Source organism: Peromyscus californicus, unplaced genomic scaffold, assembly GCF_007827085.1.
Source record: "Peromyscus californicus insignis strain IS unplaced genomic scaffold, ASM782708v3 Scaffold_9__1_contigs__length_137607984, whole genome shotgun sequence".
In the NCBI taxonomy this organism is placed as follows: Eukaryota; Metazoa; Chordata; class Mammalia; order Rodentia; family Cricetidae; genus Peromyscus; species Peromyscus californicus.
Window position 1 is genome coordinate 33673916 of NW_026294617.1, and position 24710 is coordinate 33698625.

At 40.3% G+C, this 24710-nt stretch overlaps 1 protein-coding gene across 3 annotated transcripts in view; it reads left to right on the top strand.

The window, feature by feature from the left end:
* The window catches only part of Trpc4 (transient receptor potential cation channel subfamily C member 4), a 178327-nt gene that overhangs the window by 32194 nt on the left and 121423 nt on the right, over positions 1–24710 (top strand). For all 3 annotated transcript variants that reach the window (XM_052731055.1, XM_052731056.1, XM_052731054.1), the window contains exon 2: positions 12918–13322. In XM_052731055.1, coding sequence (XP_052587015.1) covers positions 12945–13322 — 378 coding nt within the window. In that variant the 5' untranslated portion in view covers positions 12918–12944. The remainder of the gene's footprint in view (positions 1–12917; positions 13323–24710) is intronic.

Sequence of the window (24710 nt, forward strand, 5' to 3'; positions counted from 1 at the left end):
TGTATTTACTTTTATTCATCAAGGCTCTGTTTATATTTAGATGGTGCAGCTTAGGGAGGAAGTCATCTTCATAATAATTCACAGGTAAAAATGCCCAGTACATTAGGAGGTTTCCATGAGACAAACACATTACATTACATGCAGTGGGGAATTTCTCCACACCCAATTCAACCATGCCAGATATGAGAGAAAGATATCAACAGCAAAATGCAAAGGCACAGTGGAAGCAAAAGACATTCTTGGGTCTTTAGTCTTGGGGTGGGGGTTGGAGCTTGCCTAATGGGGGAGAATTATCCACCAAGGGGTTGACTCCTGGTGGGCTGACACTCTGAACCTCAATCACCACCTGCTCTCCCCTAGTTTTTAATTTGTGCATGTGTGTTGTGTGTGTGTGTGGGGGAGTAGTTTTCTGAGTTCTTTGTATGTTATAGATATTAATCCTCTACATATAATCAATCCAGATGTATAGCTGGAAAAGGTTTTCCCCACTCTATGGACTGCATCTTCACGCCATTGATGGTGTCCTTTGTTGTACTGAAGCTTTAGTTTCATGAGGTCTCGTTTGTGGACTATTGACTTTATTTCCTGAGAAGTCTCTTTCAGAATGTCCTCACCTGTGCCTATAAGATGAAATTTACTCCACAATTTTCCCTCTAGAAGTTTCAGGGCATCAGGCTCCATGTTGAGGCCCTTGATCCATTTGGAGTTGAGTTTTGTGTAAGGTGGGAGATGAGGATCTACTTTCATTTTTCTGTACTTTGAAATCCAGGTTTCCCTGCACCATTTGTTGAAGATGTTGTCTTTTCTCCAATGTGTATTTTTGGTACCCTTGTCAAAGCTGAGGTTGCTGCAATTGAATGGAATATATCTGGGTTCTGTACTCTGTTTCATTAATCCACATGTCTGTTCTTGTGCCAGTACTATGCTGTTTTGATTATGATAGTTCTGAGGTAGAATTGTAATTCAGGTATAGTGATACTTTCTACAGTGCGTGCGTGTGTGTGTGTGTGTGTGTGTGTGTGTGTGTGTGTGTGTGTGTGTGTGTTTTGTTTGTTTGTTTGTTTGTTTGTTTTGCAAGATTGATTTGACTGCCCTTGGAAGTTTGTGTTTCATCTTAATTATTGGATTGTTTTTCTGTCTGGGAAGAAAGGTTGCATTGAATAGTTTTATTGCTTCACATTATTGATTCTTCTAATCCATGAGCATGGAAGTTCTATCTGTGGTGTCTCCTCAGTTTATTTCTTCCATGTCTTAAAGTTTGCATTGTAGAGGGCCTTCACTTCCTTGATTAGTTCACTCCCAGATTTGTGTGTGTGAGAGTGTATGTGTGTGTGTGAATGAGTGTCTATAGTAAATGGAATTGTTTCTCTGATTTCTTTTTCTGTTTGTTTATCATTGGCACATAGGAAGACTACTGGTTTGTACGTATTAATTTTGTATCCAAACTTTGCTGAAAGTATTTATTAGCTCTAAGAGATTTTTGGTGGAGTCCTTAGTGTCTTTTATATGTAGAATCACATGATCTACAGACATTTTCACTTCTTTTCCCATTTGTGTATGTTTTATTTCCATCTCTTGTCATTGCTTTGGCTACTCAATACTATGTTGATTAGGAGTAGATAGAGTGGACACTCTTGACTTGTTCCCAGTTTTAGTAGGAACACTGAGTTTTTCTCCTCTTAGCATGATGTTGGTTGTAGGTTTGTCATATGTAGCCGTGAAGCACAGCTTTCCTGTGTTGGGTTATGTTCCTCCATCCCTCATCACTCCATGGATTTCATCAAAGGATTTGTTTTTGGTTTTGCATCATATGAGATCATTCTGTAATTTCTGTCTTTGAGTCAGTTTATGTGACGGGTAACTTTTATTGATTTACTGAATCATCCCCACATCTCTAGAATGAAGACAATTTGGTCATGATGAATCATCTTTTTGATATGATCTTGAATTTGGTTTGTCTACATTTTATTTTTGTACCTTTATTCATCAGGGAGGTCAATGCATAATTTCTTTTTTGCTGTTGTGTCTTTATCTGGTTTGGTGACAGGGTAATACTGACTTCGTGAGAATAGCTGGAAGCCTTTATAATTTTTTTTTAGAATAATTTAAATAGCATTATTGTGGGTTCTTTGAAGTTTTGGTATAATTCTCCAGTGAATCCATCTGGTCCTGGGCTTTTTAGGGTTGGGAAACTTGTTAGTACAACATCAGTCTCATTACTGATTCTAGATTGGTATAAATTATTAATTTATCTTGGTTTTATTTTGGTATATTTTAGGCATCTAGAAATTAATTGATTTTTTTTTTTTTTTTTGGTTTTTCGAGACAGGGTTTCTCTGTGTAGCTTTGCGCCTTTCCTGGAACTCACTCTGTAGCCCAGGCTGGCCTCTTTTAGATTTTTCAGGTTAGCTAAATAGAAGTTTTGAAAAATGTATTCATAAGATTTTCTGAATTTCACTGTTTGCTGTGGTCAACTCTCATTTTCATTCCTATTTCATTGGGTTGAGTATTCTTTCTTTCTTTTATAATTTGGGTAAAAGTTTGTTAATCATATTAATCTTTCGAAGAACCAACTTCTCAGGTCATGGATTCTTTGAATTTTTCATTTCTATCCCATTAATTCCAGAACTGATTCTGATTATGTATTTCAATCTCTCATTTTTTTTAACTTTCATTTTTATTGCTTCTTTGTGTCTTTCACATCATACCTTCTGATCCCACCCATTTCCTGTCCCCTTGAATCCACCCTCGGCCCCTGCAACCTCCCTCCCAGAAATAAAACAAAATTTAAAAAATTTTGATGTAAACAATATTGCTGTAAACTTTCCTGTTAGGACTGCCTTCATTGTGCCTCATCGATCTGGGTATGTTGTGTTTTGATTTTCATTTAGCTCTGTGAATGTTTAATTTCCTTCCTGATTTCTTCTTAAACCCAGTTATCATTCAGTGGTGTATTGTTTAGTTTCCAGGAGCAGGTGTTTGTGTACTTACTGAGGTTTCTATTGCTGTTAATAACATTGGGAAAATTTTATTTCTACTTCAATTTTAATAGATAATTTTGCTGAGTATCATAGTCTGGATTGACAGTTATCGTCTTTCAGAGCTTGGTAAACATCATTTAGTAGGTCTTCTAATTTTTCATTAATGTCTTATGTTTTTTTATGTTTGTTTATTTGGTTTGTTTTTTGAGACAGGGTTTCTTGCTGTAACAGCCCTGGCTGTCCTTGAACTCACAGAGATCCACCTGCCTTGCCTCCCAAGTGCTATGATTAAGGATGTGCACCACCACTGCCTGGTTTGTTTTGTGCTTTCTTTAATGCTTTAAATGTTTTGGTAGGACAGACAGCTACTATTCCGATAGGCTTTCTTTTTAAGGGAGGCAGCATTTTTCTTTGCCTCATCTTTTGCTGCATCCCCAAGTTTTGTGGGAAAGAATGTTTGGCTTTACAATTGTGATGCATTTGTCTGGTTTGTAGCTTTTAACATGAAAAGCAAGTCAAATACCGTTTCAACACAAGAGTGCTGCCAAATATTAAGCATAGATGAGGATTTCATTTAACAAAGCAGACTTTTGTGGCTTAAAAGTGTTTACTGAAATTTATTGTATTCTCATTATAATATTTAAATATGAAAACCAATATCACTAATTACACAATATCACAAATAAGTAACCATTCTTAATTACTAATGTAGTTACAGCCTTCTTAATATAGGCTTTTCTGTTTTCACAGATGTATTTAAAATTTGATCCAAAATTACCATTCATCATGGTAGAATTCTTCTCCTGCAACAGTGGAAATATACAATATACATTGTTTTAATATCTGAAGATACTTTTCCAATATTTATTTTTATGTTTAATTGTGTGCATGGTCATGTGTCTTCATGTGGTATATGCACAGGAGTGTAGGTGCCCTCAGAAGAGAGCATCAGTTCTCTTGAGACTGGCAGTTATGAGCCGCTAGATGTGGGTGCTCATAATCTAACTCTGCAAGAGCAACACACATTCTTCCCAACTGGGCATTTCTCCAGACCCATGTGAAGACGTTTCATTAAATCTGTATTCAATACGCGGCTCGACGAGCTGGTGATTTAGTACTTCTGAGCCTCTGTTTTTCTTCCAACAGTAAATAACATTCCCATTTATTTTAGTGCATCCACTGCCTGCCTTGCAAAATGTAACTCTAGAGCAGATTCGTGGAAGAAAAGTATTCTTGGTAAACAACTTGAACCTTTCAAAAGACCAATTTCTATTTCTTTTTCAGTGGCCAGCCCTGCCAGAGTTTACTAGAGAATGTGTCTACCGCATTCTTCCTGGCACTGGGTGTTCTTTTGTCTATAATCTGAGAATATTTCCATGTGCACTGTATTTTATCTTATTGATAAACTTCTCAGAGTGGAGATCAGTGAAGTTGAAAGACTTTTTAAATAACATTTTCTGTTTGCATTGCCTTTTCTCTAAGGGAGCTATTAATTTTACTATTTGAGTTGGTGACTTTTTCTTTTCTATTGAGTAAAAGTTGTCTGTTAAATTTGTTTTAAATAATTCCTTAATTTTAAATTTTAACTTTATGTGTTATATTTTAATATAGTACTAAGAATTTTTAAGTGGGATGTATACCTTTCATGAGTCTCTCATTTTTTTCTCTTGCTTTTCTGTGGAATGCCCTGTCATATCAACAAGGAAAGGCTGCTGTTTGCCTATATCCTATACTTTGTTCCTTCCAGCATCTAACTTCAAGACAATTTAGAACAAATTTTCAATGCAGCTACAGATTAACAATTCCCCATACTGCTGACTAGTTATTTCAACCTCATTATTATGTTTACATCGCCAGGCTGATGTTTCCTCTCTCCGTGTCAGTCTTTAACTCAGATGCACACCACCTCTGTTACCAGTAACAGTTAAGCCACATGGTGTCTTCATCTCACTTCTCCAGGTGTCTCCCAAATGTCCCAAGTGCTGCTCTTTTACAGAAGTATATATTTATACAAGTTATGTGTGTGCATCCAAATGCAGGCATTTTATGTTACTCTTTCCTTACTATAAGGATTTATTTTTTTCTACTTTGGACAAAAGAGTCATCATGAGATACACACCACACACACACACACACACACACACACACACACACACACACACACACACACACACACCAGAAACTAGGGATCAGCTATTGCCCACAGGATCTGAGTGTGGTGATTCATTTTGATTATACCACATCATCGAATAAGTCGTCCCTGGAAGAAGTTATTTTTTGTGTCTTTGACTGATCTTGTACTTACAGAATGTGTTACCACCTGCATTTCTTCTCACTATGTTTTCTTAAGGTTATTTATACTTTGTCACTATAAGTAAGGAAACCCTTACTGATATTACTAGCAAGTGGTTGCTTGTTAGGCTATGAATTAGTTTCTAGAGCACTAAAATTATTACTAAAAGTAGATAATCATGCACATTTTGCTTTAAAACTATAGATACAATCCTGGAAATTTTCAAATTTTACAAAATTATGAGAACTAATCGAGGGTAGGAAGCAAAAGTTTAGGTAAAGTTGATTAAAATATTCATACATAGCTGATAAAATATCAATAAGGTCATAGACTAGAGGCAGACATCTAAATTTCTGAGACTGTTGTACTTTCTTTGAGTCTGTGAGCTCTGCACTCTGCATTATAGCAGTTCATGTTTACACATTCCTGTGGACCCATAGTGGCACCCAGTAGGGGCATGGCACGTGGTCTCCACTCCCTCCATTCATGCACAGTTCCTGATCAATCAGTGGGCTGAACGACTTTCAAAATCAGAAGTTGAATGATGTCATTCCTCCATTCAGAGACTTTTGGCAGCTTTTTATTAGGTTTGGAAGGAGTTCCCACATCTTGCTGATCCTCTGGCGACTGTCTAGGCCACAGTCTCATCTGCCCCTCAGCCATTTCTTAGAATGCATGAGGTTCCTCCTGCCTCAGTTTCCCTTCAATGTAAATAAAGGTTGTCTATAGTTTACTTACACAGCTTAGGTTTGCTATCTCTCCTCTTCACATAGGCTATACCCATCTGCCTCACCTAACATAGCTCTCTGTCTCTGTCTTTGTGCCAAATTTTCCCACTTCATCTCACCAATTGTTTCCATTAAAGCCCATGCCTAAATTTATAATGGCTGTGCTTAGCATTTCTGTGCATTCGTCCCAAGAACCATAACCTCTAGGAATGCAAGTCTGCTCTCATTCGCTCTGTACTATCATTGTCTAATGTACAAATCTTTATATACAGATGGTCAATTATATTTCACTCCTTCAGCAAATATTTATTGAACATTACATTCAAGTGCTTTTCTTTTTCTTTAATTTTTGAGAATTTCATACATGAGTACTATATTGATATCATTTACATGCCCCTCCAGCTCCTCCTGTGTCCCCCCCACACTGTCTCAGATTCATAACTCTTATAATTACACACACACACACACACACACTCACACACACACACACACACACACACACACACACACACACACACACACACATACACACACCACACTCACACTACAGCCCACGGAGCCCATTTAATGCTGTTAGTATGCGTTTAGGGTTTACTATTTGGGATTGAATAACCTATCAAACACTCGTCCCTGGAGAAGACTGAGTCTCCCTTTCTCAGAAGCCATGGATTGTCTGTAGCTCTTCATCTAGGGGTGGGGATTTGTGAAATTTCCCCCATCCACATTGGTAGGTCAGCTGGTGTTGTCACTGTGCAGGTCTTGTTTAGGTGACCATATTGTTATGATTTCATGGATGCAGCTTCCCTGTCGTATATAGAAGATGCAAGCTCACAGCAGACATCATCTTCTTACCATTATGGCTGTATCCATGGTTAAATTATACAAAAATATCCCAACTATTTAAATAACAGGACAGTATCTTACCTTTCCTCACCCACCCTTCCCCTGAAATGGGCTTCTTTTCTCTGGTCTTTGAGTGGAAAAGTTGACCAATCTCCATATGCATGAGAAAAATTTTATCTTTCCACATTTCAATAGTTTAATAAAAACTGCTCAACCTGCTTTCTTACACAAACCGGGACCACCTTCCCTGGGGTGGCACCACCCACAATGATCTGGATCCTCCCTCATCAATCAAGAAAATGCCGCACAGACTCACCTACAGACCAGTCTTATGGAGGTATTTTCTCAATTGTGGTTCCCTCCTCTCAGATAACTCCAATGTCAAATCGATAAAAAAATAACTACCCAGGGCAGGCAGTGATGGAGATTGGGAAATTTGTGACATAATGGTGTAGGGTTGAGTATTTAACAAGATGAAAATATTGAAAAGAGTTTTGAAAAGTAAATAGTTATTTAGCAGAGCAGCTGTTTGCATGGATGAGGAGAATTCCATCTCAGATACACAGATACGCAAGAATTACTTGTGTGAGCAATGAAGCGCTGATTACTTACTGTTCTGTAGTCTTTGTTTCCTGGCGGTGTTTCTCTGGACAAAGAGCTAATTATTATTGACATGGCTACGCCTCCTCGAGCAGGTAGGTGGCTGTAGTTCTTACAGGGACCTGCTTTTCCTTTTAACTCCTCTGTTACTGAGAGTTGTGCTTACGTACACTGTGTGTGGATTCTTATCCTCTTGGGTCTTATTTTAATATGAGCGACCTTTGTAATAATTATGAAAGTGTTGGCCATTAGTACCCCAAATACGATCTGCTCTCCATGAGTTCAGTTCTTCCCACTGGGCATCTCAGGCACAGAAAATAATGGACAGGGGATTGATAGAGGGAAGAATAGCCATGGCAATATCCACATATAAACATTATACATATAGTGGAGGGCCCAGTGGGAGAGGTCATGCTGATGAAGAAGATGGAGCATTAGAGAAGCATGTTCCAGAATGCAGTGCTGCAGAGTGAGGTGAGGTAAAGATTTGGGAACATGAAAATGGGTGGAAACAGCAGGATTTATTGCTGGAATAAGACAAGAGAGAGCATCTTAGTAACTTGAGGATAAAAGGAAATTGATGCATGTGTTTTAACTCTCAGGGTAGACATCTAACCTTTGTTACATAGATTTCTGAAAGACATCCCTAGGTTAAAAAGCCAGTGCAAATAGCCATCATCTCCAACTGTTTCTCTGTGCATGTAATAAAATTGCATTCAATTTTTGGCTTCAAGTTTGGTCCCTATTAAATCCTAAGAGTCTTTAAATTTAAAAATAAGTATAATCTTTTTTCTCTCTTTAAAATCCTGGGGTGTCATAATATTTTAGTTAGTAAAGTGGTTTTTTTTTTATTGCTGTTGCTATTTCATAACAAATTCCTAAGTATGTGTAGTAGTGCGTTCCCATGGACTCAAGGCTCACTTTCTCTTTACAACATTGGATCACATATGTAAACATGTATCTAAATGGTGAATATTCATGTTGCCCTTTGCCACACTTATTAAAAGTAGAGATATCTATGCATTTCCTTAGAATTATTTGAAACTCACATTACTGTTCATTCCACTGCAGAATGATGCAGATCCTCCAGGGAACATGTATTCAGAGCCATGAATATCTAGAATTTGTTTCCTTGTGCATATTTATGCTGTTCAATTATGGTTGTAAATTTTTTTCATATTGATGTCAAATCACAACTCTCTCTCTTTTGTCCTTAAATCTCTTAACTTACTTAAGAAAAATTAATTTTAGTTTCTGTCAAAAGTCATATTGCAAGATTTAAGTTTTTAACCTGTTAATCCTCATCTGTTAACTACTTCTTTGAAAGCTGACATGATGAAGAATTGTTTCATTTATAAAGAGACATAAAAAACAAAGAGGATCTCGAAGTTCTGTAATTTTTGAGGGGGAGAACTTTATTTTGCTGCAGACAACTCATCTTGAGTACACCAGGCATTTATCATCATTTTTGGTCAAGGTATTTTCTGCTCTCAGTGCCCTGTTCTTTCACAGACTTCCCATCGTTGAGTGGCAGGTCTGCAGTTGCTGATAAGTGTGTTTTCCCAGGAGCCCATCAGCCTTATCTGCTCCCTTCCCTGCTCCTGCTTCCCCACAATACATCTCCAGCAACAATAAGGCCAACTTTCAGTACTGCAAACATACATCATCCTTGTTCTTTAAGGTTTTAGCAGCAGAGCCCTGCCTCACTTCAGTGTGTATGTTTCAATATCCCTTCTTAAATATTTGGACTTTATCTAGAGTATATGAACTTTAATTGTATTTCAAAGATGCCCAGCACTCTTCATGGAAGTTATTATATATACTTTTCTAAATCCAAGAGCTTGAAAGGTAAAAGAATTTTCTAGGTACTCAGTTTGAATCTTTATTTTTTTTGAACTTGCTTTGTAGACCAGCCTAACTTCGAACTCATTAAGATACGCCTGATTCTACCTCCCAAGTGCTGGGATTAAATCATGTGCCACCACTGCCCAGTGATTCTTATCTTCTTACTTGTTTTTTGTTCGGTGTTGATTTCCTCCTACTATGGACATCCAAACAGGTTTTCTTAGATATCTTACACTCATCACCTATGAAATACCAGCATTTTTCTCTCAGGATAGTATCACTTTAAAATGCACTTGAACGAGTTCTGTTTGTGGAACTTAACTGGATTTAATGAAACAAATTTTAATTAAAGCTAATTTCTCTTCTTCTGCCTCCCTGCTCCCAATTCTCCAATACCTAACGTTCTGTACACTGGCATCTTATTTGTACTTTGTAAGTGAGAAGTAAAATGCAATTCCCTGTTTTTTATTAGTAGTATTTTTAAAAAGAAATGGAATGAAATTATTCCTCATTCTTTTGACCTGTTCCCAATCTTGATGAATTCCTATTTATATAGATTTTTCATATGACATACGTGTATGTAATTTACTTGTAGTTTAATTTTACCCATGTTTACTTTCTTAGCAAAAATATATGATTTGGTAAGAACATACAGAAAAAAAGCATATTTTCCTAAGTATTGTGTGTAAGGAAAAATGAGACAACAGAAGTTTGTATACCATGAGAATAGAACAGAAATGCTGATGTCACCAGCAGGAAACATGTAGGCTGTGGTCCAGGCAGAATTAGCTTGTGGAGTCTGTGGCATTGATCCCAGGTTTTTTGGATACTAACTTCAGGATGTGAAAGAGGCCCTGAGGAAATAGTTCACCCTCTCCTTTAAAGACAAAGATTTTAATAGTGACACCAGAGCAGAAATGGGATTTCAAGATCACATCCTTAAAATGAGAGATAGAATCATAAAAACTTTGATTTGTAGATGTTTTCAATATTCTAGAAGAATATTGAAGCCTCCTTGCCCTTATGTAATTGTCGTGTCCGCCTCGACCAGCAAGGAAGACGCAACACCAGGCTCTTCTCCAAGCAGTTTATTCAGGAACCTTGAGACAATCTTCTGACCCCAGGGAAAGCCATCTTCTTCTTCTCCTCCTCCCCCTGGGGAAAGCCAGCCCACGCCCTTTATAGCCACTGGGCAATCAACCTCATAGTGCCACGTGGACAATGCCGATAGGGTCAGACATATGCAAGCAAGCCAGATTAGGTCCAGGTGCGCGGAAGCAAGCCAGATCCTAGCCTTAGCCAAATAAGGAGCACCTGCCATCGGGAAGGCGGAAGCGGGATGCCGGCGCCATCTTTGCGGCGCGGCCATACACGGCTCTCTACATGTAATAGAAATGATTCCTCTCTAATTTCATAAGGAGTCAAAACATCCTCAGAATAATTAAATTATTTACTTAACTAATTTGTATGTGTAATATTAATAAATGTGACATACTTGTGTCTTACATAGTCTTTGAAGATACCCGATGAAAATGTCAGTTCTAACATACTAAACAGCTCCAGGTTATGAAACAATGGTCTTAGGTATTATCCTCTGCCTAGATATTAGAGAACTCACGATGAATAATCTTGAGCCAAAGGTTGAAACTTAATTATGTGATGATTGAAATCACCAATAGAATGAAGCTATATGCAAACAACTCAGTTTCTCTAGCTGAAAACTGTTAAATGTGCTCATATTTGGGGCTGGAGAGATGGCTCAGCAGTGATTACTTCCTGCTCTTCCAGAGGACCCGAGTTCACTTCCTAGCACCTATGTTGGATGTCACACAAAGAGTGTGTGCCCTCTTTTGACCTCTGTGTGTACCTTTACTCTTGTGCACATAACTACACATAGACACACACATATATGTAGGACTAAAAATTTTTAAAAATCTCTAAAAATATGATCATATTTATTAGTGCAAAGTCTGTTTAATCTACAGTTAAATCACTCTTCAAATCAGGTTAATTTACTCAGACCAATTAATAGGAATATGCAAATGGTTTAAATGACCTACTTATTTTAATTTCATACTATATACATAAACATATGTTTCAGAGAATAAAATAACAGGTATCAGATGCAGAAAACTTCAGTAAAGAATTTATATGTAAGCAGGGCGGTGGTGACTCATGCCTTTAATCCTAGCAATCGGGAGCAGAGGCAGGTGAATCTCTGTGAGTTTGAGGCCAACCTGATCTACAGAGTGAGATCCAGAACAGCCAGGGCTACACAGAGAAACCTTATCTCAAAAAAACAAAAACAAAACAACAAAAAATAATTTATATGTAAAATACAATTCGTTTTACTGCAGCTTCACACCACCGGGTTCATGCTGACACGATGCTGCTTCTGGGGGCTGTTTTCACTTATGACTATTTTAAATTCACTTTGTCATCTTGAGCTATGTCTTTACTGTGACTTCCAAATAAAAACAAATGTTTGAATGAACCTATCCCTACACTGCATGGACAGTCATCTCACAGAGGTGGCAGAATTGGGAACTACATTTTTCTAGTGTGTTCTTTCCTTGTTTTGTCTTTGTTTCCGTGTTGAGTGGCACAGTCTCATCTTGGTAATTAATGTCATCAGTCTCGTTCTTTCCCCCTCACTGAATTCACTTACAAACAGAAAAAGATAAAGTTACATTCACTAGAACCAATGTTATTTCATTAACAGTGGTTCCAGGACTTCACACTAACTTTGACATGAATACTTATTAATTAATGTTAAGAACTGACTACATGACAAATGAGAAGATTTTTTTTCTGACTTTTCTGCTCTACAACCATAGCAGCAGCTTCATGATCAGCAAAATTCGTAGTGAATGGTACATTTGGACGTTCCTAATGGAACCCTAAAGGCATGACTTCTAATTTTTAAAGTACTTTGTATGTATGTATGTATGTGTATAGGTACAGGCATACAAATGCATATACATGCACATAGACACAAATATACATGTGTATGTAAATATATATTTGCGAATAACTTCTCAGCGTCTCCAACTGATGTTACTTTAAATTCCCCCCCCCCCCCCCCCCCCCCCCCCCCCCGGAGCTGAGGACCGAACCCAGGGCCTTGTGCTTGCTAGGTAAGCGCTCTACCACTGAGCTAAATCCCCAACCCCGTTACTTTAAATTTTTAAGATAACTTTCTATTTTTAGATTAGATAGTGTTGGGGCTGGAGAGATGGCTCAGTGGTTAAGAGCACTGGCTGCTCTTGCAGAGGACCTGGGTTCAGTTCCCAGCACCCACATGGCAGCTCATAACAGTTCTTAATTCCAGTTCCAGAGAATCCAGTGCCCTCTTCTGTCCCCTGTGAACACCCGTATGTGTGTGGTGCACATACACTCTCACAGGTGCGCACATACATACACATAATGAAAATGTTTAAAAAGAAAATTTAACTTCTGCTTTCTAGGCAGCTGAGTAAATATCTATGTCCCTTACCTAAGGAGAAGCACCTTTTACTCATCAATAGGGATACTATCTTTGTCAATAATGATTCCTTGTCTGATGGCATGTGTGCTGCCCTGGAGGCATGCTGATACTCACAATCTGCTTTCTGTGTGTGCTTCCAGAGATGATGGACTAGCATGGCCTGAAGCATGGCTCAGTTCTATTACAAAAGAAATGTCAACGCCCCCTACAGAGACCGCATCCCGCTAAGGATTGTCAGAGCAGAATCTGAACTCTCACCGTCAGAAAAGGCCTACTTGAACGCAGTGGAGAAGGGGGACTATGCAAGTGTCAAGAAATCTCTGGAGGAAGCTGAGATTTACTTTAAAATCAACATTAACTGCATCGACCCCCTTGGAAGGACTGCTCTTCTGATCGCCATTGAAAACGAGAACCTGGAGCTGATTGAACTCCTGCTAAGTTTCAACGTCTACGTTGGCGATGCGCTGCTTCATGCTATCAGAAAAGAGGTGGTTGGAGCCGTGGAGCTGTTGCTGAACCACAAAAAGCCGAGTGGAGAGAAGCAGGTGGGCATGAAAGCATTGCATTTGGTTTATTTTGCCTAGAGGAAGGGTTTTTTTTTAGATTTGTAAATACCCTGAGTGTGTGTGTGTGTGTGTGTGTGTGTGTGTGTGTGTGTGTGTGTGTGTGTGGTTTTCCTTTGGCCTTTCATTTCATTTCAACTACCAAACTGTACTTTGTTGGATTATTTTTCTATTTAACCTCATCGCATGTTGTGGGTTTCTCCATCTTCTGGAAAAAATGGATAGATACTCATCCTTAAAGAAGCAGAAATAATTGCTAGAGAGAAGCTCAACTCTACCCGTAGGAGGATTACAACATATTTCTTAATGGCAGAAGTGTAGCAACACCTTCGTGCTATGAGAAGAAGCGAATGTGAGTTCAGTGCGGTGTGTCCTGCTTGCTCTCCGTGTGTCTGCCACTGTAGGGATAGAGGGACTGTGGATGGGAACAAGCAAGGGATGTTTTCATCTGTCTGGATCTTTTGCTTTGTCACTGTCCTCCCCTGTGTCAGAAAGGCCGATTTGATCCTGTTCCCTAGACACTGGCCCCTTTGCTTCCTTGCATCAAGGCTAACGATGGATTAATTGCAGAGACATTGCAGATGCTACCATGTCCCCCAGAATCTGCCTTTCAAAGTGGAATCTTATTAAGATGTGTTCTGGTAACTTCTGCCGTGCTGGACAACGCACAGTTTTCTGTGTCTGAAAAGTGAGAGTGTGAACAGCCAAGCTGTGCTGTATCTACTATTGTCTTTCTTCTCGGAAGGACTTTAATCAATGTCTTCACAGTTAGTGGTTGAAAACTGGGCCTGACCGTCTCTTTGAGTTCTGAGATGCCTTATGTCTCATGATGCGTTTTCAAATCTCATCCTCATTCCCTCCTGCTTCTTCTCTGAACCAACACATTGATAAACTCACACTCTACGGAATCATACTTCTCTGCTATTGCTTTGCCAGCTCGGTTGTTGTTTGTTTCATATACAGTTGTGGGTTATCTTGTTACATTGTCACACTTCGCTGATAGGATCATTGACCCTTGGAAACTTGAGCTAGCCTAGATTGGGGCATGCAAGCTGTAGTAGCACTGAGAGATGTGCTTACTGTTGTATCCCTGTATTTCACCACTAAGGCGTTTCAAACACCCAGATGGAAAAAGTAGGAATCTGGTTTAATGGTGTAAGCTAAGGTTCTAGTCTCTTAGTGTTAGAGTTACATCACTGTGACACAGCTTTGAAGATTAACCAGCTCAGGGGAGCAAAGGCAGATTCTCATAATTGCCTGTGGTTGCTCAGCTCTCTCACTATGGGCCTGTGGTGAGACAGAACAACATGGTGATTGATATGACAGAGAGAACTGCTCACCTCCTCACAAGGGCCAAGAGAAAGGACAAAAGACCCAGGGGCTAGAGAAAACCTACACCCTTCAGGGGCATGGCCTCCATGATCTCTTTCCTCTTGTTGGGCCCTACCTGTGAGAGTTTCAGTCATTTCCCAGTAGCCCACTAATCTAGATATCCAGTGCTAAAATTATGCATTCATGAGGAAAAAGCCCTCAATCACTTCCTGAAAGCTCTGCCTTTGAACACTGCCACCCTGGGACCAAGGCTTCAACACAGGAGCTTCTAGGAAACATTGAAGGCCCAAGCTGCTACCCTTAGTCACCTTTTGGCTTTAAACTTATGTCTGTAATCCTAACCCTAAAACATCTACATGTTTAGTAGCAACACACTATATTATAATATCCTCTTGTTTTAACTTGGCTTAGGTAGCCATAGGCCAGGTGTTAAGTCTTCCATGTAGACCATCAGTAGCCCAGAAGTCTCTAGAACAAAATAGCTGGCCAATGTGTTTTTCATGTGTTACTGAAGGAACTCATCAGTTCTGCTTTCTAGAGGGTTCTCCAGTGTCCCTTTAGACAATGACGTTTGTGCTAACCAGAGAAATCTGGTGTCTGGAGAAGGTACCTGCTATTATGAGAGTATTTGTTGGAAAATGTTCAACTTGTGAGCTAAGTCCTCATCTCACAAGTAGGTCCTGGCTCCTTACAGGCACTTGGACCCGGATTATTAATAGAAAGTAGTAAAGGCTTGCAGTCCGCCAGGGCTCTGAAGCTTCCCAGGCCGTGTGTTTCTGGAAGATGTCTCTCACATGAGTCTTCTGGCCAAGAATTCCTTTTCTATTTGTGCATTTTAGAATTCAACTTTGGTGAAGGATAATAAAGAAACACCGTCCTTTTTTTTTTTTTATTAGAACTTGATTATTTCTGAAGAACAACTTTAGGCCACCTTAGAGTTCCTAGTGTGCTGCACAATGGAAATGGGGCGTTGGCAGCATGAATGTACAAACTTAATCTATAAAAGTCCATAAAGGATGTGTTGAGAGCTGCTTTTACTCCATCAGTGTTTGGCTGTGTGTGTGTGTGTGTGTGTGTGTGTGTGTGTGGTTATTTCCTTAGGTAGCACATCTTTTAGACACAAACAACATCTTTTGGAATGTCAGTTTTCATACATCACGTGACATGGGAAACAAGTATATTTTTAAATGGATCTTTTTTTCCCTCTCAAATGAAGTGTGAATTTTTAGGTAAGGCTTGCATTTATTGAGATTATCTTGTGTGGGTAATACACCACATTCTAGATGTGTAGATACATATCCATTCCCAGATATTTGGACACACTAATGTTGAGGTCACCGGTTCATTAAAACATGAAAACAGTAATAATCTACAAGGTTTGATAAATGTAATTTGAAGTAAAGGCCAAGAAAGAGGCTCTAATACAAAGCCACTAAAATCTAATTATTAGCAAATTAGTAAGATCCTGAAATATGCTGTTCATTATAGATATATTATTATTTTACAAATTTGCCACATGCTACACTTTTTCCTCTGGAAAAGACCCAGTGTTTGGTGGTATACCAAAGTCATCAGCGCTGGGAGACTGCCAATGAATCGGTGTACTTCGTAATTACACTCACCGGGGAGCAATTTCTGTTTTAGCCTGCTAGGCCTTGTGCTGGAGCCTAAAAAGAGACAGCATTCCTATTCTCAAGAGTGTTAAGCTCTAGTTATAAAGAAGGAATGGGAAAAATCCACCATGGAGTTAAGAATAAAGGTGGTCATGACAGAAAAGATGAAAGGAAAAAATCCTCTAATCTTTGTGAAGTTAAAATAACTGGATTTGATGAACACACTGTGTTACAGGGGAGAAGGTGTCAGAGAGCAGGAGACAGATTAAAGGGGAAAAATAGGAATGTTTGGCTTAATACCTTGGGAAATTATGAGAGAATGCATTGGCTGAAATAGACTGTATGAGAAAAGGCCTAAGGGACCAGACTGGATATATTTAGTTTTTAATGGATATTGATACCTCAGAGTTAATTAGAATTGTAGGTCTAAATGGGATTTGGATAAGTAGATAAATAAAACATAAGGACAGCAAAGTAAATAAATCACCCACATCTCTGTAGTTCCTAATGTAATTTTTCATTTCTTAAGCTTAGTATTTGTGGGTTTTTAGCATATCAAGTAACTTTTCTCAGTGTGGCTTTTACTGAAAAGGTTTATTCTTCCTAGTTAAGTAGAAGATAATCATAAAACTAATTCTGTACTTAATGTATATCTTCATAAACCAGGTTTTGGCATGTCGAGGTTTTTTAAATTATTGACATAATAATGAAAAGAACAATAGCTGATTTCTTTGGTACAGTGAGAACATAGCAAATCGGATTCCTGACAGCTGTGTGAAGGTGGTACATCGTGTATTCTCACTGGGACAACTTCCTTGCTAGCATCCTTACACTCACATCCTCTGTTATGTTTTGGTTTTCTGAACTTTTCTCTACCCTTCTTAGCCCCTCACTTCCCTAGAGACAGTAGCCAAAGATGATTTCTCAGCCTCATCAGTTGATTGGTTACTTGACTTTGAACTGTTTCCGGCCGACATTCCTTGTAGATATCTTTAGAGGGCAGATCAATGACAGTGACATTTACCCCAGTGTATCTGTATGTGTGTGTATCCCACTCTTTATTCCCATCAGTGGTTCTTCACCTTCAGCATCCTCAGAATCACAGGTTGGCCCTGATAGATGCTGGTCCCCACCTGCAACTTTGAAATGACACCCTGAAATTTATACTTCTAGCAAGTTCCCAGAAGGGGCTGATGCTTGTCTGGACAGAAGATTAAGAGCTGTGACTTAGGGGATGCTGAAAGTGGTAGAACAAACATAACAAACTTGTCTGTGTCAGATGTTAAGCTATATGATGCTAACCTGGTTTTCAGGAGATTCCAGCTAATTCCTTGAATGATATTATTAGTTCAACAGTGAGATCCTGGAGTAGTTCAGTTGAAGACACGTTGATTCTATAGCTTCAAGGACTCTATATCCAGGACAGATTGGGAAGGCGTATAATCCAGCCCTTTACTTCAAAAAGATGAAAAAGGAAGGAGGATTCACAGAGTCCCTGGGATTTGGCCTGACTGAAGCATCTTTAATGCCCTAGCTACCTACCAACATTGATACAGTCACGATGATGACCGTGAAGAAGCTAATGATGTCATTAGCTAGAGTAGCCTGCCATGATGCTAGTAGCTAAATCAAGAATTTTACTTCTGTTGTCTCTTTGAAATATCTACTCCGTCTCATGAAGGTAAGCACTTCTGTTATCCCTCCCCTTCATAGGTGAGGCAACGAAAAGACGACATGTCTCCAGTGACATTTCCCTAGTGTCAAAGCTAAGAATCATCAGCCTTGAAACTTCTGGGCCCTTGAAAATAACTGTTCACCCACTTGGCCTGGCTTTAGCCACAGCACCAATTTGAATAGGAGAGGTTTGAATTGTTAATTGTTCTAATTTAGGGTAAAAATAGACGTTAAAGAGATGCTCTGGTTTTATGTTTGTATATTTGTCCTAAATATTACAATGCCATTTTAAGTCTGCTTGCTCAATAAATATTGTGACCCTCCATGCTCTTTGCCATAGCCATGTTGTCTGAATAATAGTCATTGGAAGCTGTGAAATATTAGGGAAAGGCAGGAGTAGATTGATAGAAGGCTGACCTCTGGCCCTCTTCTCCACTTCTGATTTGAGAAGCCTGCATCTCCCTGGGCTGTGGTTCTGTGACTGCTAAGCTTAACCCCATCAGCTTTTCAATGCCCAGTGATGTTTACGTTTTGCAAAGTCACTTTTATAAATTTACACGTGATGCCAACATAATAATGCTGCCATAACTGGGCCATGCCATTACCTCTCCCTTCCTGCAGACACATATAGACTAATAACCCAGAATGTCCTGAAGGCTAACCTCAGCATCGTCAGTTTACCCTCGAAGACCACATGGCTTCTCTGTTCATTTAAAAAATGTAATATTTGCCAATCGGAACCCAGTTCAGGGTGAGCACAGAGGAATTCAGTTTGCTCTTTCCTTTCCACGCCAGTGCATACAGGGGATGGGTTTACAGGCTCAGCAGTCTCTCTAATACAATTCTATGGCTTTAGAAACATTAACTATTATGAAATCAGAAAAACCAAAGACTGTGAAATGGAATCCTGGCATTAGCATGTTAATTTAAAAACATGTCCAAGCAAAAATACAAATAACTAGAAATATAGAACCCTTCTCACTAGCTGTGGATGCTTAGTAAATAAATCCCTGGGTACTTGGAGTAGACCTGTTTGTTAAACAAATACAATAATTTTTGTTGCCTCCATATGCCTTCTGTTTGAAGAATCAGACACACTGAAAAATTTATTCAGTTTTTTTAAAACTAGGCTTCAGCAAAAGTCATTTGCCTTCCACACTCATAACTTTCATACAGGGATTATTAAATTACATGGAGACTAGGATGTAGTCAGTCTAGTTTAGTTAGAGCATGGATTCATTGGTAGAATGAAAACTCTGTGACTTCTCCTGTTTGTTCTCCTGACATCCTGCCTTAGGTCAAGTCTGGGATATCAACAGTAGGCACACAGTGTGAATCTGCCTGCTCTCAGTAAAGTAAATGAGCCTAAAGATCCATGAACTCATAATCTACTACCATCAACACTCATAGCAGGCAGGAAAATGAAAGAACCTAAGACAAATAAACTGTGAGGAATAAAGATGTCATTTCTCAAGGCAGTCATTGCAGTGGCATTCTATGGTAACCCCACTTGGGACGCCGAGGCAGGAGGATCACTGTGGGTTCAGGGTTAGCCTGGGCTGTAGAGTGAGACCCTGTCTCAAAAATACACAAAACAGTGCTATTTCTCACCTCTTCAAAATGTTTATCCCACTTTGAGATCTAGTAACATCAGTCCACAATTCTGCTTTCTTTAAACTCTCATGCCAGGTCATCATCAATAGAAATGACGCACAGTATTTTCTTAATCTGCCTCTGGAGAAAAATAGCTAAAAATCGTCTCCACATTGGCTTTCGTTGTTGTTGTTTTATAATACAGTGTAGGCAGTATTAACAAGTACTTTGAAGATCTGAAAAATAGATTGAGTTTTGTTATTCCACAGCGGGGACTTTTAGAGAGTAGACTGCGTTTAGTCAGCGGGTGGACGGCAATCAGGAAAGAACTAAAGAGTTCTCAATGGAATCCTGTTAAAGCACGACCCCTGAAACACTGTTAGTATAACAAGGTAGCTTCAGCTGATTAGCTGTGCTTGCTCATATGCAGACAGCCTCCCTGGTCATGGGAAGGCCAGCAGTTACCCATAAACCCTTGGGCATGGGCTCCCTTGCTCTGTCCTGTCAGCAGAGCACCACACAGCTCCTATTATTAAAGCAAAACAGGCCAGACTTGTCAGGAGCCCACAGAGGGAAGGATTTTTACCCCACTTGAAAAACATCAGGTGAAAAGCCAACACAGGTTCCAGCAATAAGAAGTCTCCAAATGTAGATACTTCTGTCTCCTGGTGTTAGATTTCCTAGAGAAACAGCACCTGCTTGTTGGCACAGAAACTGAGTCCTGGCAGAGAAACTGAGTTACTCTTGGAATAGAGGGTGTAAGAACATGTCCCAAGAGTTCAGAAGGGAAAGGCTTGGATATAACTCCTGTTTGCAAATGTCAGAAAAAATAATATAGTCATTTAAACCCTAACTTTCTCATAATGAAGAAGAGGTTGACAGTCCTACTGTTCAAATCACCATAGAGATTTGAAAGTTAAAATGTAATATGTTCAAAGAACACGGACAATGGAAGCCCCTTCACTTGGACATCATTTGAAGTTTTCTATATTCTTACACTCAAAGCAGTTTAAACTTACTATACTTAATTTAATTAAAATGTCTATGTCTATCAAAGATGCTAAGTGGTCCCCAGTGCATAGCCTTTCAAACATGGCCTCTGATGAAAAGCTTTGGGGAGGCTATTCATTATTAAGGTTCTCCAACATATTAAAAAAAATGTGATTAGGGTTGGAGGGCTGCCTCAGTGGTTAAGAGCACTTGCTAGTCTTAACAGAACTCAAGTTCCATTCCCAACAGTCATACCAGATGGCTGGCAACCACCCGTAACTCTAACTCACGTGTTCTGAAGCCCTCTTCTAGCCTCCCCAGGCACCTGCATATACATTGGCACCATACATGCAGAGATGCATACAAATACATAAATAAAAATAAAATCATTCTAAAAGTCATAATTAAATCTGCAAATATGCTTCTGTGAGAATTTACTAATTATAAAACTAGAAGTGAGTCATTGAATGTAATTGAATACATTTAGCACAAGAAGAAGTAGGAACTAGAGAAGTCTATACCGTGGCCAGAATGAGCGGCCACTGATTTGAACATGCTCTTCCGACTGGCCTGCTGCCCTTCCCTCCTCAGGAGCAAAATGAACCTTACTGCTTTACTATTAGGACCACGAGCAGGGGAGGGATTAGAATTAGAACCCCTTTTCTGAGCTTGCAGGAAGTGTTCTTATGTTCATGGTCATCCTTTGTCTTTTGTGGATTCGTCTTCTGGATCAATTAAGGTCCACGTTCCACATCAGCATTGTTGGAATCAGTTATTAGAAGCACTGGACAGACGTGCCCAGTTCTGAGCTCTGAGCACGCCAGAGTTTGGCGAGCACAGCTCTCCGAGAGAAGGTTCAAACTCTCACACACAGCGTAGATGGATGCTGGAGGCTGAGAAACGCTGATAGCAGCAAATGTATTACGTGATGTGGACTCTCTTCTCGCTTAAATGAAGTGACAATGGGTGGCTGGCTGGCTTTTCCTTTGCACAGTTCTCATCCTCTCTCCTGTGTAACCTAGTTGCAGCATTTCTTCGTGGCTTCTGACAGAATGTACATGGGTGTGTTTGAAATGGTGATTAAGTTTTATCAGCAGGGGACATTAGTACAACTATACTTGTGCATAATAACATCAGGAATAAAGAAATGAAATAGGAATAACTATTTAGATCTTATATTCTGGATTTCATTTTCTGTGTATGGATGTTTTGCCTGCATATATGTACATGTGTGCCTAATGTCTGCAGAGCCCAGAAGAGGGCTACAGATTCCCCTGGAACTGGAGTTCTGGCTGGTTGTGAGCCACCATGTGGGTGCTGAGAATTGAATTCAGGCCCTCTGCAAAAGCAGCAAGTGCTCTTAACCCCTGAGCCATCCCTTGAGCCCCACAACACATTTAAAAATAATACTCGGGAGGCAGAGGCAGGCGGATCTCTGTGAGTTCGAGGCCAGCCTGGTCTCCAAAGCGAGTTCCAGGAAAGGCGCAAAGCTACACAGAGAAACCCTGTCTCGAAAAACCAAACAAACAAACACACACAAAAAAAAATAAAAATAATACTGGAGCCCCACAGCAGATCTAGAACACATATGTGACCATTTGTTACCTCATGAGAACTTCAGAGCAAGCTTCATGGAAAGTTCTTTTGATTCTGCCATTTGATAGAGTAGCTAACATGACTGAGTCAGCATGAGCAGCTAATTATAGCTATCTAAAGGGGATTAGTCCCAGGATTCTTTCATATATTGTAGCCCGGGGGTGCTCACGTTCCTTCTAGACAGTGGTCTATATTTGCGTACAAACTGCATGCAGGGAATCGTCTGTTAGTTACAGACAATACTTTCTGTAACTCCCCAACATGTTAAAGGTGTGGTCCTCAGCCTGTAGAGCTCTCAGGTGGTGGAGGGAACTGTGAGAGTTGGAGCCTGGTGAGAGGTCTTCAGGTTGCTGAGGACATGCCCTGCCTCTTCCACTCTCCCTGTGTGAGGTGTGAGGTGTGAGGTGAATGGCTAACCCCGATGCACATGCACACTCCCATCATGACATCATGGTGTGCCATCTCACCTCAGATCCAGATGAGTGCAGCCACCGGCTCTCCCATCTCGTGAGCCTAAAGAGGCTTCTTTCTTTGCAGGTTGATGTGTCAGTCGAGGGCTACAGAAACAGAACATCAACACAAGGCTTACTGTAATTTTAATGTCTAATAAATTCTTGTATGGTCTGGAGAAAATCAAGAAAAAACTGTATTCGGTTCAGAGGCCATTTTTAATTTTTGTAACTGTTTTCAGTCCGCCGTGGTTGGCTGAATCTACTGACACAGAAGGCCAACTGAACGGACCTGGCCCTTTCCAGCTTCTTTAACGACAGCACTGAATTAAGAGGTCGGTTTTTACTGGCTCTTACAGGAGTCTTACAAACTTCATGGAACACTTATCTAAGGCAGTCTCTGCTAAGTAATAGAGTTGAACACACTAGGAACAAACGCAGGGTCCGGGGTACTAAAGGGAAGAAACTCTGGGTCGGAGGTCAGTGTTTAACTGTCAGGGATAAGACTTTGAGGCGCAGAGAGTCTGAATAAATACCCCTAGAGAGAGCTGAGTGTAGGTTTGATTGCTTTCACTGGCTTTACTAAACTCCTTCTTTGGTCATCTCATAAGCTGCCTCAGCAATTGAGAGCATGCCACACGGCCTGGAAATAAAGCCTGGTCCTTGAGCACCGTGGCTCTGCAAAACAATCCTGAAAACCATGCAGCCAGAGGCTCCTGGTATATCTCAATAGCATTAAAATCACTGGATTCACAGAACTTGCCTGATTTCCTCCTCGATGGTTGCAGGAAGAGATTGGCAGTAATAAGGGAGACACTGCTGGCACATTGAGAAATTGCTGGGGAGAGGGAGGTGAGAACGGCACATTAGCAGGAGTGTGGGAGATGAATGTCAGGCCAAGCATACATCAGCGCTCTGGTGGAAGGCAGGGATTCTGCCAGCAGCTTGTTTCTGAGCTGATCCTTGATGGCTGAGACTCTGCAGGGACAGACACTGCCATCTTGCTGGAGGAGGATATTCTACGGTCGACACAGAACTTTTCCCCATTTGCGTTGGTTGAGATGGTGTTAAAGGGCCCTGTCCTGGATTTGTCAATGTCCTGTTCTGTACACCTCAAGGGTTTCGATGAACTGCTGTATCGCTTTCCCTACTCTGTGAGTAGACCCCAGTAACCAGGCGCCTGCCCACCCCACTCTCATATCCCTTCATAATAAAACTAACAGAAGTGGAAATACTTTTCCCTAAAACCGTAGGTGATTGAGTGGGTTTTGAACCGATCCTAGAGGTTGATGCAGTGTGTATTACCAGTTGCACATACCTGTTCCACTGTCTCCCCCTTCACCTCCACCACAGCTGACCCACAGGGAGGGACATAGCTGAAGACAGTGAGATAAGGAGGTGAAGTGTTCCGGGAGAGGCCATGGTTTGGATCGTAAGTGCTCTCCTGGGGCCGGTGTGTGGAAGGCTTGGTCCTCAGCTCATGGTTCTGTTGACAGCTAGATCACTACGGATATTTATTATTATACAATACTGACCCTTTATTGCTTGTTCTCTGCCTCTGGGCACCATGAGGTGAGCAGTTCTGCTCTACTCTGCATTTTCTGTCATGGTGACCTTCTTCACTACATACAGGCTCTAAGCAAGGAGGAGAATTACTGTGGATGAGACTTCCATTTAAGCTGATTTTCTCAGACATCTTGTCAGCGACAGAAAGTGGGCAAGCAGAGTGAGCAAAGGCTCCATATGAAATTGTGTATTTCTTCAGGTGATTTCTTCAGTGTTTCACCTGAAGAGTAGTACAGCCTACCCTGTTAGTCAGTCCTCCATCACCGTGGCAAAGCACACCTTTTCCTCTTTGTAAGTCTTCAACCTCATGTTCAGAGAGTCTTCTGTCCACGGCGGGTGGGCTCCCTTGTTTTGGGACCTGTGGTGAGGCAGCATATAGTCGTGGGAATGGGTTGAAGGGAAAATGGCTTTTTTCATGGCAGCCAGTGGGCAGACACAGGCAACAACCCCACCCTCAACCCCTCAAGTACATTTCAAAGTAACGGACTCAGCTACACACCCGGTGTTAGCCAGTTTATAGCCAGGTACTTGGCTCTTGTCCTGTGTGAGCCTCCGTC